The sequence below is a fragment of the Gouania willdenowi genome, chromosome 9, assembly GCF_900634775.1.
Source record: "Gouania willdenowi chromosome 9, fGouWil2.1, whole genome shotgun sequence".
NCBI lineage: Eukaryota > Metazoa > Chordata > Actinopteri > Blenniiformes > Gobiesocidae > Gouania > Gouania willdenowi.
Window position 1 is genome coordinate 42,057,350 of NC_041052.1, and position 16,176 is coordinate 42,073,525.

The 16,176-nt window shown below is 36.6% G+C and overlaps 1 protein-coding gene across 1 annotated transcript; it reads right to left on the reverse strand.

The window, feature by feature from the left end:
* Positions 1-666: 666 nt before the first annotated feature.
* On the reverse strand, positions 667-15,891 carry LOC114469156 (coiled-coil domain-containing protein 125-like). The gene is made up of 12 exons (XM_028456377.1): positions 15,751-15,891; positions 14,275-14,503; positions 12,628-12,686; positions 12,468-12,554; positions 10,344-10,421; positions 9,273-9,358; positions 9,108-9,190; positions 8,904-9,016; positions 6,982-7,086; positions 4,389-4,524; positions 2,303-2,421; positions 667-1,197 (listed from the first exon to the last, which is right to left on the reverse strand). Exons 2-12 carry the CDS (start codon positions 14,501-14,503, stop codon positions 895-897), a joined length of 1,398 nt encoding a protein of 465 aa, XP_028312178.1. The 5' UTR covers positions 15,751-15,891; the 3' UTR covers positions 667-894.
* Between the last annotated feature and the right edge of the window lie 285 nt (positions 15,892-16,176).

The following is a 16,176-nucleotide window of genomic DNA, read 5'->3' on the forward strand; positions in this document are numbered from 1 at the left end:
CTGAATTTCTTTAAGAAATATTTCAGAGCATGTTTCAATATCATCACATGAAGTTACATTGTCCCAGGTCAGATCATTTAAAGCTTTCTCAAAATGTTGTTGTTGGTTCTTGGGTATGCCAGTATTTTGATGTTTCCCTGAGTAGTTGGAAAGGAGTGATCAAAGCGTTGTTGAGTTCATTTATGGTCTGAAAGACCAATCAATAGATTATATGTTTTGGTGATCCTTTATGGTTTATTTGTGAAAAGCAAATCTATTCTGGATGTTGAGTGATTAGTGATTCTGGTGGAGTTCTCAATTAATTGAGTAAGATTAAACTGATCGGTTATTAATTTCAAAATTTTCCTGTCTTTCTTGTCATCCCAGTTTATGTTGAAATCACCTAATAATATGATTTCTTTCTTATGATTACATGTATTTAGGAGATCTTTGAGTTGATCATAAAAATCATTTTTAGAAGTGAGTTTACGATAGAGACAAATTACAGTCAGTGACATTTCAGCAGAAAGAAAAATATTTACACCAACACATTCTAACGTAATGTTATTTGGCCGTACAGTTTGACTACATTTGAACGTATTTTTGACATATAATAAAACTCCACCTCCTTTCCCTCGATCCCTGTCTTTTCTAAATGTATTAAAACCTGGTAATGTTACTGCTGAGTCTGTGGAAACACTATTCAGCCACGTCTCAGACAAGCCAAAAAAATCTAGATTTGAATTACATATCAGATGCTCTAATTGTTCACGTTTTGGTATCATACTATGTATATTTAGGTGCCCCCCAAGTAAACCACTTCTCTTATAGACTGGGTCCCAAACAATCCGAGCATGGTTAAAAGTACTAAATATTTTAGATGTTCTATGTTTTTTGAAAACTGAGTTTCTGTACCTAGTTGTTTTGGAGACAAGCTGAGGTTGAGTGTTTGTGTTCATGGCGGGGCAGTCCAGATGACTGTGCACCTGCCCGCTGCATTGCTTCATTGAGTGCGTTGTCACCGTATCTGGAGAGCAACCGGGCACTGGCTCCGCAGGGCGCGCACTCACCGGTGCAGAGCCGTAAGAGACGGGTGAGTCGATTAACCCCACCAGCGATGGGAAAGATCCCGGTGTGGGCTCCTCCGGGTAAGCACCAAACACGCTGTAGATGGAAGTGGAGGGAACGCTGATACTTCTCCCAGGAGGCAGCAATGCCCTTTAACATAAAGGGCAAAAATGTGGAACAAAAAGAGACAAAATGTAGGAAAAAAGGAAACAAGTAGTATTTATAGAATATTTGGATGAAAAGTGGCCAAACAATTTTTAAAAAAAGGACAAAAATTGGATAAAAGTGTAAAAAAGAACTTGCAAAATTGAACAAAAAATAGGAAAAATGGGATATTAATTGTCAAAATGTAGTTAAAATCTGAAAAAAGTGTCAGAATAAAGGAAGTTAAAAAGTTTTTTCCCTTTTAAGGTTTTCTAAGGGAATAATAATTAAAATTAAGACAAAGAGCCACATGTTGAGAATCACTGACTTCATAACAGCTTCTACATGGTTTCATCACTGATAATATAGTGATAATGTATTGATAATGTATTGTATTGGCTCAGGGGTTTCAAACTCATTTTAGTTCAGGGGCCAAATATAGACCAGTTTAATCTCAAGTGGGCCACAGATTATCTGTAGTAAAATGAGCACTATTATCATTCATCTTCCCACGTATAATAATATTTAAAGTATGTAAGGCACTGACAATATCTAAGCAATAAGTGACAAGTATCAGTCCCAAGATCAACTCATAAATTTACTTTGTCACCAATTATTATTTAATTTGTGGAAATCTTGGCTAATAATTTGAGGGAAACTGCAGTATTTTGGAAAAGATTGAGAGTATATAATACAGTTTGAGATTAAAAAAGGCTGCCATCATGTAATATAGGCGTGGGAAAGCTGTGAATGTGTGTATTTGGAGAGGCTGAGATATCTACGGCTGAATACGTTGGTGATTTACACAACGAGTCAGGTTTTCACTGTCATCTTCATTTTCTCCTGCGGGCCGAATTGGGAACTTTAAAGGGCCGGGTTTGGTCCCCGGGCCTTGAGTTTGACACATATGCTATAGCTACTCAACTAAAATGCACAGACAGGCGCACATGAACAGTTTGAACCTGAAACGTTGAATTAATCAGATTACAAATAAATACAGGGATGACAGGACAGGGTGGTTCTGTGTAAAGGAGGGTTTGTATGAGGGGTGGGGGCTGCACCCTAGTGCTGTCAGGGTAATGACCTAACATGTTGGTGTAGATACACTGACCAGGTCCATCAGTTTATAGAGCGTCTCCAGCAGCTCCTCGGGCCTCTTCACATCCACAGAAGAAGGAAGAAGACTTCTCAGCTTCTGTCTCACACTGATGAGAGGACTTCTACTGCCACCTGCACACAAACCAGTCAGTGTGGTGTGAATCTGTTCAAGTGGCTACGGGGGTAAGCTACATCCAGTGCTTCATTTAATGTGTAAATCATCAGGTCCTGGCGTGTTGTTCCGACAGTAAGAGAGAGACAAAAATGTCAGGGAATAAAACTTTTTTTTTAAAACTCGATGAGCCAATAATATCACATGAACACAAACAACCAATAAACCTAAATGTTTATTAAAAGAATCAGCGTTAGAGAAGCATCCGTCTCTGACTCTGAGTGACAGCTGTCACATCTGCCATGTTTCAGCGCCACGGACAGCGCTACACCACAACACAAAAACACACAAATACAAAATATTTACAATCTTTTACAACCATAAGGCCATAACTCCTCTGATGAATCAGCAGAAAATGAAAATAATAATAATTTTTTTTTTTATTTGTAATGCACTTTACATTTGGTACCAAATCTCAAAGTGCTATTGTATGATTAAAACAACACAACACAACATATATTAAAAGACTAAAAGGAGGCGTTAACTGTTAAAAATGTGAGATTACCTTTTATTTGTCCAAAACAACCAAAAAACAGCCATGGAGAACTTTGTATCCCCGCAAATTTTTATGTATTTCACAGCCTTGTCTTTCATAAACCTAGAGCAGCAGCTCATCTTAGCTTTGAACTGAGCCTCTGTCTTAATGTCTATGTCAGAACTTTAGCTTCTCTGTCCCTGAGTCGTCCTCATGTCCCCTGGATAGTTCTCTTCCTGTCTGTTGGAGACAAGTTCTCCTGCTTTAGCATCATCGCTACAGGTGCTGCTAATCGCTACGCTAACTGATGCTAATCGCTATGCTAACTGATGCTCTAACTTGATACGCGATTTTCACAGAAACAACCTTGGACGTATTAGTGAGGATGCAGGAGGCGTCCGCACTAATAAGTAGTTGAAGCGTACGGAAGAAAAGTAATGTTGCTAGGTTAATACTATTGTCAGGCTAATGCTAATGTGAGGTTAATGTTAATGTTAGGTCACTGCTAATGCTAGGCTAATGGTATTGTTAGGCTATTGCTAATGCTAGGCTAATGCTATTGCTAGGTTATTGCTCATGCTAGGTTAATGCTGATGCTAGGCTTTTGCTAACGCTAGGCTAATACTGCCTTTTTTTTAGCCTTTTCTTACCGTGTTCCAAGCCGACAAGAAAACTATTTTTGTGGAAAATCTCACTTTAGACGTAGCGTGGGGGCGTGGCCTGACTATCCCCTCTCTTCCTCACTCATGCTCAGTTTTTACATTCAGTTTTGTGTTTACAATGAAATTTACAGTAATTTAAAATTAATAAAAAACACAGCTGTCCAAATATAATACTTCTAAATGTAATCAAAACATCTAAAAGCAAAGCTGGGAAAAATAAACAAGGCGCTGGAGCCAATCAAATTAGTGTCGGTCAAAATCTGGGAGGTGCCGTATCTTGCTCCAGCAGGATCCGGCTCAAATGAAGCTCTGGCTGCATCTATACCTACAGTACATCTGCTCTGAGACAGACTGAACATTTTGTTTTTGTTAAAGCTGATGGAGATGAATTTCTTCATCAGATAAAAAAACATAACGTAGATATAAGATAATCAATAAATTGAGGATCATTTGCTCAAAATAATATGTAAAGGTTAAAATTGCTGCTCAAAAGTTTTGTTTTGATTTTAAATGTAAACACTTTCTTATTGAAGTTGTTGCAATTGTTTGGCGCATTGCATTGTGGGATGTGGAGTCCTGTAGACGGTTTGTTATTTCTAGTGTTTTCAAAGTGTCTTTCCAACACATTTCTGGTGTTTTCACTGAAAGTTGCATCAAAACAAAGGTGGATTTTTATTTTGGGGCTTACACAGAAATATCCTCCTTGTTGATCTTTTTCCCTGTGCTGGGTCCCAGTCTGGGACAATAGTTCCAGTATAAACCACAGACCTGAGACAGTGAACACACTGACCTTCAGCCTTGTAGACACTGGTCTCTGCCAGCAGCAGGAGATGCTCACTGCGTTTCTTCAGCTGCTGCTCGAAGGCGATACGAAAAGCATCAGCAACCATCAGAGCCTCTTCTCTTCTGGAATGCTGAGCATCCAGCTGCAAACACACATCCATAAGGAATCACTTTACACACAATACATCAGTGTTTTTCAACCTTTTTTGAGCCAAGGCACATTTTTTTCATTGAAAAATTCACGAGGCACACCACCAGCCAAACATGTTAAAAAATGATACTCTGTAGCCTATATTAACAATATAGCCATTCTCATCAAAGTGTCTTGAATAGGAATCAAATAAACACAAAGAATAAAGGACTTTATCATCATTTGTATTTCTTCTTTCAAATAAAAAGTGCACTTAACATGTCCACTTCAAAAATGTTGGATAGCTTCTCGCCACACACCAAGCACAACGGGATCGATGTCGTTGCATCCCCGGTGGAAGTAAATCCAAATGAAACATAACTCTCGCTGTATTGCCTCGAGCTCACCGTCTTTGCTTTCTTTCCTCCACTCATACTAGGGCCTTCTTCTGGGTCCGAATTTTGTCCAGGGCCCAGTTCGGAATTGGTATTTTTCCTCTTCAAAAACTTCACCGTAGTTTCGCTTACCCACAATGCTTTTACAGCCAGCTGTCACTTTCATGCCTCACTAATTCTCTTGTCTCAACGGACAATGAAATTCGCTACCTGCTGCCACCTAGTGTTTTGGAAGAGTTTTACATGATTACGCTCTCAAGGTGGGTTCACACCGAACGCGACTGAAGTGACTGAAGCGATGCGATTACATTAAAAATCAATGTAAATGACGCAACGTCAATTTATCCCCCCCTCAGCGACGCGACTTGCATGATCAAAGTTGAAAAATTTTAACTTTTTAAGCGACGTGAAGCGATATCTCCCGTCCTCCACTGTCTGTAGAGCGGAGGCAGCAGCCCCTCCCTCCCGCTCCCGCTTCAGTGCTGACGGCTGCAGCGGAGGCTGTTCTACTTCCTCAAAGTATCAGGTTCAAAATTAAAGCGGTAAATTTCTTTAAAACCACAGTAACTACTGATCAAACACATTCTGAGTGAAGTCATCCTTTAATATCTCTGTTAAGTTGATCATTTAACCGTAGAAGCGGAGCAAGAAGGGAAAAAAAAGACGTCATCAACACTCTCTCTCTCTCTGTCTCTACCCTGTTACCGGGGCCACACACACACACACACACACACACACACACACACACACACACACACACACACACACACACACACACACACACACACACACACGGAGCAAGAAGGGAAAAAAAAGACGTCATCAACACTCTCTCTCTCTCTGTCTCTACCCTGTTACCGGGGCCACACACACACACACACACACACAGCTCCCTAGTGATCGCGTCGCTGGAGCGATGAAATGATGGACTGACAAAAAAGCACCACTATGTGCAAACTACCGATCAGGGACGATTTAAGGCAACGGCATCGCTTCCGTCGCGTTCGGTGTGCACGCACCTTTAGTCACTACTGCAGCACGGACACTCGACAATGGTATATTATTTGCAGATAATAATTAATATGTTTTCAAAATTTTTTTTTAGACCAATTAGGTGAAATTGGATAATTTCCCACGGCACACCTGACGATCTCTCGCGGCACACTAGTGTGCCGCGGCACAGTGGTTGAAAAACACTGCAATACATAATCCCAGCTGTGGAAAGAGCCAGGTTTGTTTACACATGACATCACTGCTATATTTATTAAGTATCATATGAAGGGTTTCTATGCTCAGATGAAATTCTGGAGTGTTGCTGTGGTTCCATTCCATGGTCCTGTACTACAAAGCTGGATTGTGCACTGAGGTGTGGGTCAATAAAGCACATTTTAGAGCATATGGATCATTTCAGGACATTTCAACAAATGGCCCAACACACTTCAGTCACAAAAAATTCCACAATTTTTGCCAATTGTTCTGTGATTATTAAATAGTCGCACTATAAATGTTTCGTTAGATTGTATGAATACTTTTTGAGGTATGGACAATTTAGTGAGGGGAGGGGTATGTTTTGTTTTTTGTGCCTTTTATTTTATCATTATTTGATTTAATTTTAATTCTTGTACATGGTTTCTCTTGTGTTAAATATGGATTAACTATTTTTGTTTGAACTGTGTCCCTGTTGTAATTTACAGTGTGGAAGGTTTATTCCTGGCTCAGTGCTTTGTTTTATCAGTAATTACTTTGTTATTTCTCTTTTGTCATGTTGTATTCTCTCTGTATTTTAATACCTTTTACATTCTAGGTTGCCTTTTAAAATCTGTCCAGGGACACCAGATGAAAACTAGCCTTTTATGGCTAAATCTGGCTACTTTACAGCATGTCTGTTTATTAATGTGCACTGTCTCTTTTAAATAATCAATAGATTCAAATTCAATTGTTCATCCAACTTCATAGTACAGTATAAGGCCCTGGTCTAATAATAAGATACATGTCAGGTGTGTGTTGTATTTGTTTTTATTGTGTTATAAGGATTTTAAAACATGTGTTCACAGATTTATTGGGGTGTGTGGTACCTCCTGATGTAACAGCACAACCTGTTTCCTGCTGGCAGCAGCGTTACGACTGCATGGACAGACCTCATTGACTCCCAGACACTGACAGGCCCCCAGCACTGCTAACTGCTCATAGTAAACAAACAAACAAACAAGCAAACAAGCAAACAAACAAGCAAACAAACAAGCAAACAAACAAGCAAACAAACAAACAAGCAAACAAACAAACAAACAAACAAACAAACAAACAAACAAAGATCAGCTGCCACATCAACTAAAGATCAGGGACGTCAAATTCAATTTAGTCCAAGGGTCAAATACAGAGCCGTTTGCTCATGAGTGGGACACAGAATATAGAAAACAAGTCATTTCAATATTATTGTTCTCTAGTTTACACTTCTACGTATACATAAAATATTAAATATGTAAGAAACCTACAATATCCAAGTGATAAATATCAGTCCCAACAGGATCTACACTTTAAATTTCCTAGATTTTGTTTAATAATGACTGAAATCATGTGATATAAGCACCGGTAAAACTGTGAGCACCTGCAAATATTGTTGAGTTTCAATTACAAAATGTTTTCTCTGTAATTTTCACTTTCTCATGCAGGCCGCATTGGATGCTCCAAAGGGCCGGATTTGGCACCCAGACCTTGGGTTTGACACATGTAATCTAAAGGCAACTGGTGGCACCGGGGGCTCCAATTTTGTGTGGCGTCCAAAATAAACACAAAAAACAGTAAAATATACAACAATATACACACAGAAAATAGAAAAAAAAACATACAAATGTAATATAATAAATGAAATGATTTCAAAAATACAAAACAACAGCAAAAATACACAATAATGTCAGGAAAATATAGAAAATGACAACAAAAACATGCATTTAACCCTTTGTTCTTTTTTTATTACAGTTTGCTAACAAGCATAAGTCACATGATCTAAACTCTTAAAACTGTGAAACTCATTTATTTTACACTAAATACATTCAGTGACCACAGTCACCAAACATCATGAATTATTTTCTCAGTCACTAGTTATTATTATTAATTATTATAATTATTTCACCACCTGCTAAACATTAAACTTTTACAGCACATTTTTCAAATGCTAACACACTTTGTTCCAAACAATTAAAAACACAAACAAAATACAATGAAAAAACATGAAGAACGTCTGCTGCAGCCACAGTGAAATCTATTGAAAATCATATCAAAAATATTGACATTAAAATTAAATAAAACGATGATGCAATTGCAAACACAGAGACTACAGTCTGAATCCTGAGACTTTACATTTTTCTGTTTACAGTCATCTTTATATTTTTTGTACTTATGCAAAAGCACAAATGTTCATGATTACTGTAAATTGTTGCACAGCTGATACAGTTTTGTTGCAATATATCACAGCATATACAATAATTTAGAACCATTAAAGTGCAAATATCTTATTTAATAATAAAATACTGAGTTACCTGACAAAAACCATTCAAAGTTGAAAGTTCACTTGTCTCTAATGTAACGCTCTTTGTTGATAGTATTGTGTAGATAAGTGTGTGTTTCCACGGTGACACTATGTGCTAGTGTTGTGGTTGAATGAGTTTCTGTTGAGACGTGTTTAGTTGGTGATGAGATGAACTGTTGATCTGAGATCATGATGAACATGTAGACTGTGTTTACAGTTTAGGACATGTTTAGACCAATGCTGTTCAACAGTAACGCTCTGATTGGTCATTATCCTAAAGGCTGATATTCATTTTGTAATAATGTGGTCCTAATAATAATAATAATAATAATAATAATCAGATACAGTCATGTTTCTGTTTCACATGTTGTGATGAAAGTTGCCCATTTCAAAGATGTTGTGAGGAAAATATTGTTACTAGGCAACACCAACAGTAATCTCTTGACGTGTGTGCGTGCGTGCGTGTCTCACCTCCAGGACATGTGCGTCACTCTCTGGGCTGTATGGAGGTTTGGTTTTCTGGTACAGAACCTGGTCCCTGACACTCAGCAAAGAGAGCAGCTCCAAGTACTCTCTCCTCAGAGCTGAAGCCACCAACATGATTAATGAACATCAGCATAAAGTGTGTAAAATACACACAGACATGTGTAGGTATAGCCATTATTCATCATTTACCTGCGTTTTGTGCTCGTAGCTGCTGCAGCTCACTCTCTGTTTCCTCCAGACTCTCAGTCAAAGCTTTGTTCTCACTCAGCATTCTGATGACAACAACACCAGTCATGGATTTACATGAACACGACTAAGAGCAACCACGGCCAGGATGAGAACGTGCAGATGAACCTGCTGTGTTTCTGCTCCCAGCTCTGCTCAGACGTCTTCATCTGAAGCTGTAGGAAGCTGAGCTCCCACTGCAGGCTGTTCACTTCCTACAGGAAACAATCACATCATAGACACAGTGTAGGCCTCATACAATAGATCAATAAATCAGCTCAATAATATATATAAAAGGTTGAAATTGCTGCTCGAAAGTTTGTTTTGATCTCCACTCTAAACACTCTATTGACATTATAGGAAATGTTTTGTGCATTGCATTGTGGGATGTGGAGTCCAGTAGACAGATACGTAGAAGGGTTTTTATACTTCATTCTGACTGTGATTTTCACAAATGTCCTCATTAGTAGATATATGCCAAACATGCTAAATAAAGCTGCTACATGATCTAAAAGCTGTTAAATTATCTAAAAAAGCTACTAAATGATGTAAAAACCTGCTAAATGATCTAAAAATCAGGCTGAATGTTTTACTCCAATAGAAAACAATGGGATGTTTACAGGCAGTGGGGCCGTATGACATCATCAATCAAGTGATTTCAAAATGGCAGAACACAGGCTCTAAAACTGTAAAGTAGTCCCATTTTTTAAAGTTAATAAAATGAATATTATTATTATTCCCTTTATTTGATATGAACATCACAATTGCATTAGTTACCCACATGTATTGATTTGAGTGTTTTAGCACACGTGATAATAACAGCTATCCAAGAGGCTTTTATAAATAATAAAGTGCATAATGATGTGTTTTATAAGGCATAGATCTAATAATAAGGACATTTCAAAGGTTTTAGGCCACATTTGTAAAAACATTGGAGGATCCTTTAACAACAAAGTTCTCGTTCTCCTGAAATATGTAGAAAAGCTAAACAAGGTCTGAAAGTAACTAAATATCCACTAAATAAATCTAGAGTTTCACTCTAAGGCTCCAGCTCTACCTGATTCTAGGCTTTAGCATAATCTCTACACTAGAGAATGAGTGAGGGTTTTTTTCATTATTTAATAAAGATTGAATGTCTGATAAACTGAACACACGTTCTGTAGGAACAAACTGACCAAGCCATGTTTTAACTACTGCTACCTTCTCCAGAGCTTTGGCCTTGTCTTCACTTTTCTGCAGCAGACTTTTGGTGTGAATCGTGGCTTTTTCAAGAATGGCCTGTGAGAAGAAGGTCACATGATATCTGTGTCAAACTTCATTCAGACCAAACCTGTAGAGCAATTTATCATTCTTTCATTTCCAGAGATGTAAACAGTACTGATATATTCTATACTCATGTACATGTACTGTTACTAGATTAGACTTGTACTCAAGTACAAATAAGTCATACATAAAATACTAAAGTACAGGTAGAAAGTAGATCAATTAAATAATACTCAAAGTAAAAGTTACCAGCTACTTTCACCCTCCACGTTTATTGTTGGTAATAAATCTTGGTACGGGTCCCTTGCATACAGTAAACATCTCATGTAGAAACAGTTTTTATTCATTTTGTACATTATTCTGTAATTTAGTGTATTTTTTATGTCAATTTATTTATTTGTCTCTCATTTAGTGTTTGTTTGGTGTCATTTTGTGTATTTTTGTCTTTGTTTTGTATATTTCTCTTCTTTGGTGTTTGCATTGCAAGTAATTTGGTGCATTTTTGTTGTCATATTAAGAATTTTTTTATTCATTTTGTATATTTCTCTATTTTTTTGTGTTGTTTTGTAGCCCATGTGTGTTTTTTAGTCATTTTTGTGTATTTTTGCTGTGTCCAGTGTCCCTCGCCTGCTCTACGTGATCACCAGAGGTATAAAGAGGACTGATATATTCAACTCAAGTAGAAGTAAAAAGTAGCTCAATTAAATAGTACTCAATAGTTACTTTCACCCCCCACGTTTATTGCTGTTAATAAATCTTGGTACGGTCCCCTTGCATACAGTACATACATATGAAACAGATTTTTTTTAAATCACAAAAAATTATAATTTACTCAGTAAAAGTTGGGTGTAGAAATGTGAAGAATTACTTCACTTGTTTTAAAATTACTGATTTCGAAATATACTAAAAACTGTAAAAGTAGCCATAAAAACAACTCAACTACAGTAACGTGAGTATTACTTTCACCTCTGTTCATTTATTTCTAACAGAACATATAAAAGACCATTAACTATGTATTTCACATTAGTGTTGCACTGATAATTAAAAGTATTATTTGCTCATTGTTCACCAGTGTTTGTGCAGCTCTAACATTCCAGGATGTGCAGATTCCCACACTAGATCAACAGTGCTGTCAGCGGGAAAACCCAGGGTAAATATTGACCGAGACTATCTTACTGTAGCTTTCCAGGATGTTAGCGTAGCATAGCCAACACTAGACACACACTGATGGGTTGGAGCATGTGTTAATTACTTATTATAAAGGTTTGACAGGGTTTAATATCCAGCCTGTTATATTTCTACCTGTAGTCACTGTAACACTTATTAAAACTGCACCACAACCTTTTTTTACAGTCAAATAAAATATCTGTATTTACCATGAGGGTAAAAACAAAAGTACTGTAGAATAAAAATATGAGGTCAATTCCTCCTAATCACCACAAGAGGGAGATGACCAACACAGGACACATTTTAGAACAACTCATACTATAATTTAAACATAGTAGAAAAAGTCACTCAATGATAAATAAAAAGTTAAAATGCACAGAAATTATTGATTGAAACACAAAAATGAGGAACCACAAACCACAGCATGTATGGCTATGACTGTGTACCAGGGCTGGGCTCAATTACAATTATGTCTTCAATTATGTATGACATTTTTTACAATTACAATTACAATTACATTCTCAATACTTAAGTTCAATTACAATCACAATTACTGAGCCTTTATTAAACGTAGCTTTCGTCTTGTGTTAAGAGTTTTTTACTGTATTAACCTGTTATGGGGTGTTATTAATGTCTGTAAATACAAACAAACAGATCACATGATCACATGAGATCAGATTGGATTTCGTCCCATGTGATGAAATTAAAGTTGCATTTTCATTAGGATTTTTTTTTTATTAATTTTTTTTTGTCATACTCTAGTTATTGGCAACTATAAAAAAAAATAAAATGCAGTCAACGAAAACTATGACAAAAATGTTTAGTCTAAATAATTAACGATTATAAACAAAGGAGACAGAAAATCAATAACAATATATTTTAATATAAGTTTACCTTCCCCTGTAAGATCTTCAAAGCTTCATATTTTCCTTCAAGGTAGCGATATGTGACATCCAGCTCACAGCATAACAGATCTATTACCTAAATGAAAATACAGTAAAAGATTACTGGATTACATGGACACAGTTTTTAATAAATACAGAATATTTGGTACCTCTGCTGCCTCCTGTAATCTCACTGTCAGATCCTCTTTGGACATCTCTGTGATGGAACCTGATGATTCACATTATATTCACATTAACATGCTGAGTCAGATTATTATAATATACACAGAATAATGTGTCAAATTATGGAGAAAAAACTGTCATTTTGTATAGATTGAGTTTGTATTTTTCATTTTATCTAATTGTATTTTTCATCCTCAGAAAGTCAATTACAATTATGTTATCAATTAATGAAGTTCAATAACAATTAATCACAATTACTGAGCCTGAATTAAATAACCTAATAAAAGTTAACCTTCCTCTTGTGTTAGCTTTCTGTTAGCATCAGAGATGCTAACAGAAATGGATGGATGGATGGATGGATGCATGGATGGATGGATGGATGGATGGATGGAGAGATTGTTGGATGGATGGATGGATGGATGGATGGATGGATGGATGGATGATGGATGGATGGAGAGATTGTTGGATGGATGGATGGATGGATGGATGGATGGATGGATGGATGATGGATGGATGGAGAGATTGTTGGATGGATGGATGGATGGATGGAGAGATGCAGGTCCTAAATCAGCTGTAAAATAAACTAATATCGATCATCTAATGTATTTCCTATCTATTGATTACCTTGTTACGCTTCATAATCAATGTGTCATTATACCCAATTCATTTATTTTGAAAATGGTAAAATGTGTGAAAGCTTGATATGAAACATATTTTAATAATTATTAACTACATATGTGTAGAACTGTACACATAGAACTGGAACATGGTTCCACAATTAAGAGTTAAATTATAATTGACAGTTTCTAAGGAATTTTTATGGCAATTACAATTACAAAGTCAATTATCTAAACTCAATTACAATTTAATTACGATTACAACAGCAACAGATTACATTATGCCATAATTGTAATCATTTATCAATTACGTGACTAGAATTATAATTGACTCTAACCCTGACAGCATGTATTCACTCTATTAATATCGTATTTATTGATATAAATAGTGTGATTGGGTAAAAAATGTTTACTAATTCAAAAAGGGGGAAAACTTGCTCACCTAACTGTAAAAATATGCTATTTCTTTTACCAAAATATGTTCATCATCCAGGGTTCATACAGCTTTAGTCAAATTAAATTCAAGACTTTTTAAGACGTTTTCTTGCCGTTTGAAATTAAATTTAAAACTAACTTCACAATAAAAAAAATGCCACAATATAATTTAGGATTAGGGTTTTTTTTTTGGGGGGGGGGGGGTTAGTGTCTAGTGCAGACCCCCAAAGTAAACACACAAAAATACACAAAATGACAGTAAAATACACAAAAGACTAAAATAATCAAAATCCCTCTAAAAACACAAGATGACTACAATAATAACCAGAAATCTATAAAACCACAAAATTCTTTGTTGGACAGGCAATTTTCCTTAAATGTACATTTTACCATGTTGTTATACATTTTTAAAAAAAACAAATGTTACCATTTATTTTGAAATGTGAGACTAATTATAATTTTAAAATCATACTTATTATGTATTAAAATATGAGACTTTTGAAACATTGATTTCAGATATTTTAATGACAGTTAAGGCCTTATTTTCATTCTATTCCCAGGTTTGTGAACGTGCGTTCTTACTGAGGTGTGGGATGTTCCTGCCTGGGACCTGATGTGTGTGTGAGGTCTTCAGACCAGGAATCCCCAGGAGGTCACCAGTCAACAGCTGAGTTCTGAGCAGCAGGTTTTCAGACAGACAGAAGCTCTGATGGATCCTCCTCCGTGCACAGGCTTCCTTCATCATCCCATCACCCAGGTCTCCATCCACCATGTCATCATCAGGGAGACGCACCTCACCGTCCTCCTGCATCTGCAACCAGGGTTTAACCTTAGTGTGATCTACTCTATACCTACCAAACATCTCATCAACACATAATATGGACCAAAACTCATAGCTCAATATTTTATCTCAAAATGGTGAATTATGATATAAATCTCAATCATTTTAAATCAAATAAAGTTTGACCAGAAAGAAAATTTAGGGTTAAATGGATGGATTGTTGGATGGATAAATGGGATGGATGGATGCATGGATAGATAGACAGACAGACAGACAGACAGACAGACAGACAGACAGACAGACAGACAGACAGACAGACAGACAGACAGACAGACAGACAGACAGACAGACAGACAGATAGATAGATAGATAGATAGATAGATAGACAGACAGACAGACAGACAGACAGACAGACAGACAGACAGACAGACAGATAGATAGATAGATAGATAGATAGATAGATAGATAGATAGATAGATAGATAGACAGACAGACAGACAGACAGACAGATAGATAGATAGATAGATAGATAGATAGATAGATAGATAGACAGACTTTTATAGATAGACGGATTTTTTTTTGGCGAGATCGAAAAATACAATAGCGCCACCTAAATCAATTATTTTTTTATTTTATAGCTTATTTTGTATTAAAATAACAGTTTTAGGAGTTACTGTTTGCTTGCTGAGTGTGTTCTAACCTAGATCTTTACCCACTACACAACTCACTCACACGTGCTGTCCCTTATAGTAGAAAGAGTGTCACACATTGTGCAGCTGTAATAAATGTGCCCAGAATGGTGTAGTGATATACTAATCTATAACACCAGAGGTGACAAGCAACGAAGTACAAGTACTTTGTTACTTTTTGAAAAAAAATATCTTTACTTTCTACTCCTTAAAAAAATGAGCTCGTTCCTTTAAAGACCTTCTAAGATGACGTCACGACGTAAAAATGTAGGTGGTTTGAGCTTTTTTCTGTTAGATAGGTGCCTTACTTTTATGGTTAAAGTTATTTAACATGTTAAACTCAAAGCTGCTCTGGGTTTTAATGAGGTTTTGCACTTTTTTTTTTTTCTTGACACATTTTATTTACAAATGTTATCTATAATAAGTGCTAAATTCTCTGTGTTCAAAGGTAACAGATTTAATTTATTTCATTTAGTCAAGTAGCAACTTCAATACTTTTACTTTTACCAGTCATTTTGATTTAAGTATATTTACATGAGTAGTGATGACTCAGCACTTTTACCACCTCTGTCTAACAGTGACTCTTACCTTATCCAGCTGTGTCTGAGGAATAACTCATAAACGTTACAGTAACGTTACGTCCTCTCATAGAACAGGAACATTCCATTAAACACAGAAACAAACAGTTCTGTTTAGTTCCTCCTCTGTGGTGTGTTCACGTGGAACCTGTTACCTGTAGAACTACTCTATGGTCCACCTGTAGAACTACTCTATGGTCCACCTGTAGAACTACTCTATGGTCCACCTGTAGAACTAGTCTATGGTCCACCTGTAGAACTACTCTATGGTCCACCTGTAGAACTAGTCTATGGTCCACCTGTAGAACTACTCTATGGTCCACCTGTAGAACTACTCTATGGTCCACCTGTAGAACTACTCTATGGTCCACCTGTAGAACTAGTCTATGGTCCACCTGTAGAACTACTCTATGTTCCACCTGTAGAACTAGTCTAT

Coding starts and splice junctions, on each gene's coding strand:
- LOC114469156 (XM_028456377.1), bottom strand. CDS start 14,503: ATGCAGGAGGACGGTGAGGTGCGTCTCCCTGATGATGACATGGTGGAT. Junction 7,087..8,903: donor GTGACGCACATGTCCTGGAG/GTGAGACACGCA, acceptor TACTATGAGCAG/TTAGCAGTGCTGGGGGCCTG. Junction 4,525..6,981: donor TTGTGCTGTTACATCAGGAG/GTACCACACACC, acceptor GTGTGTTTGCAG/CTGGATGCTCAGCATTCCAG.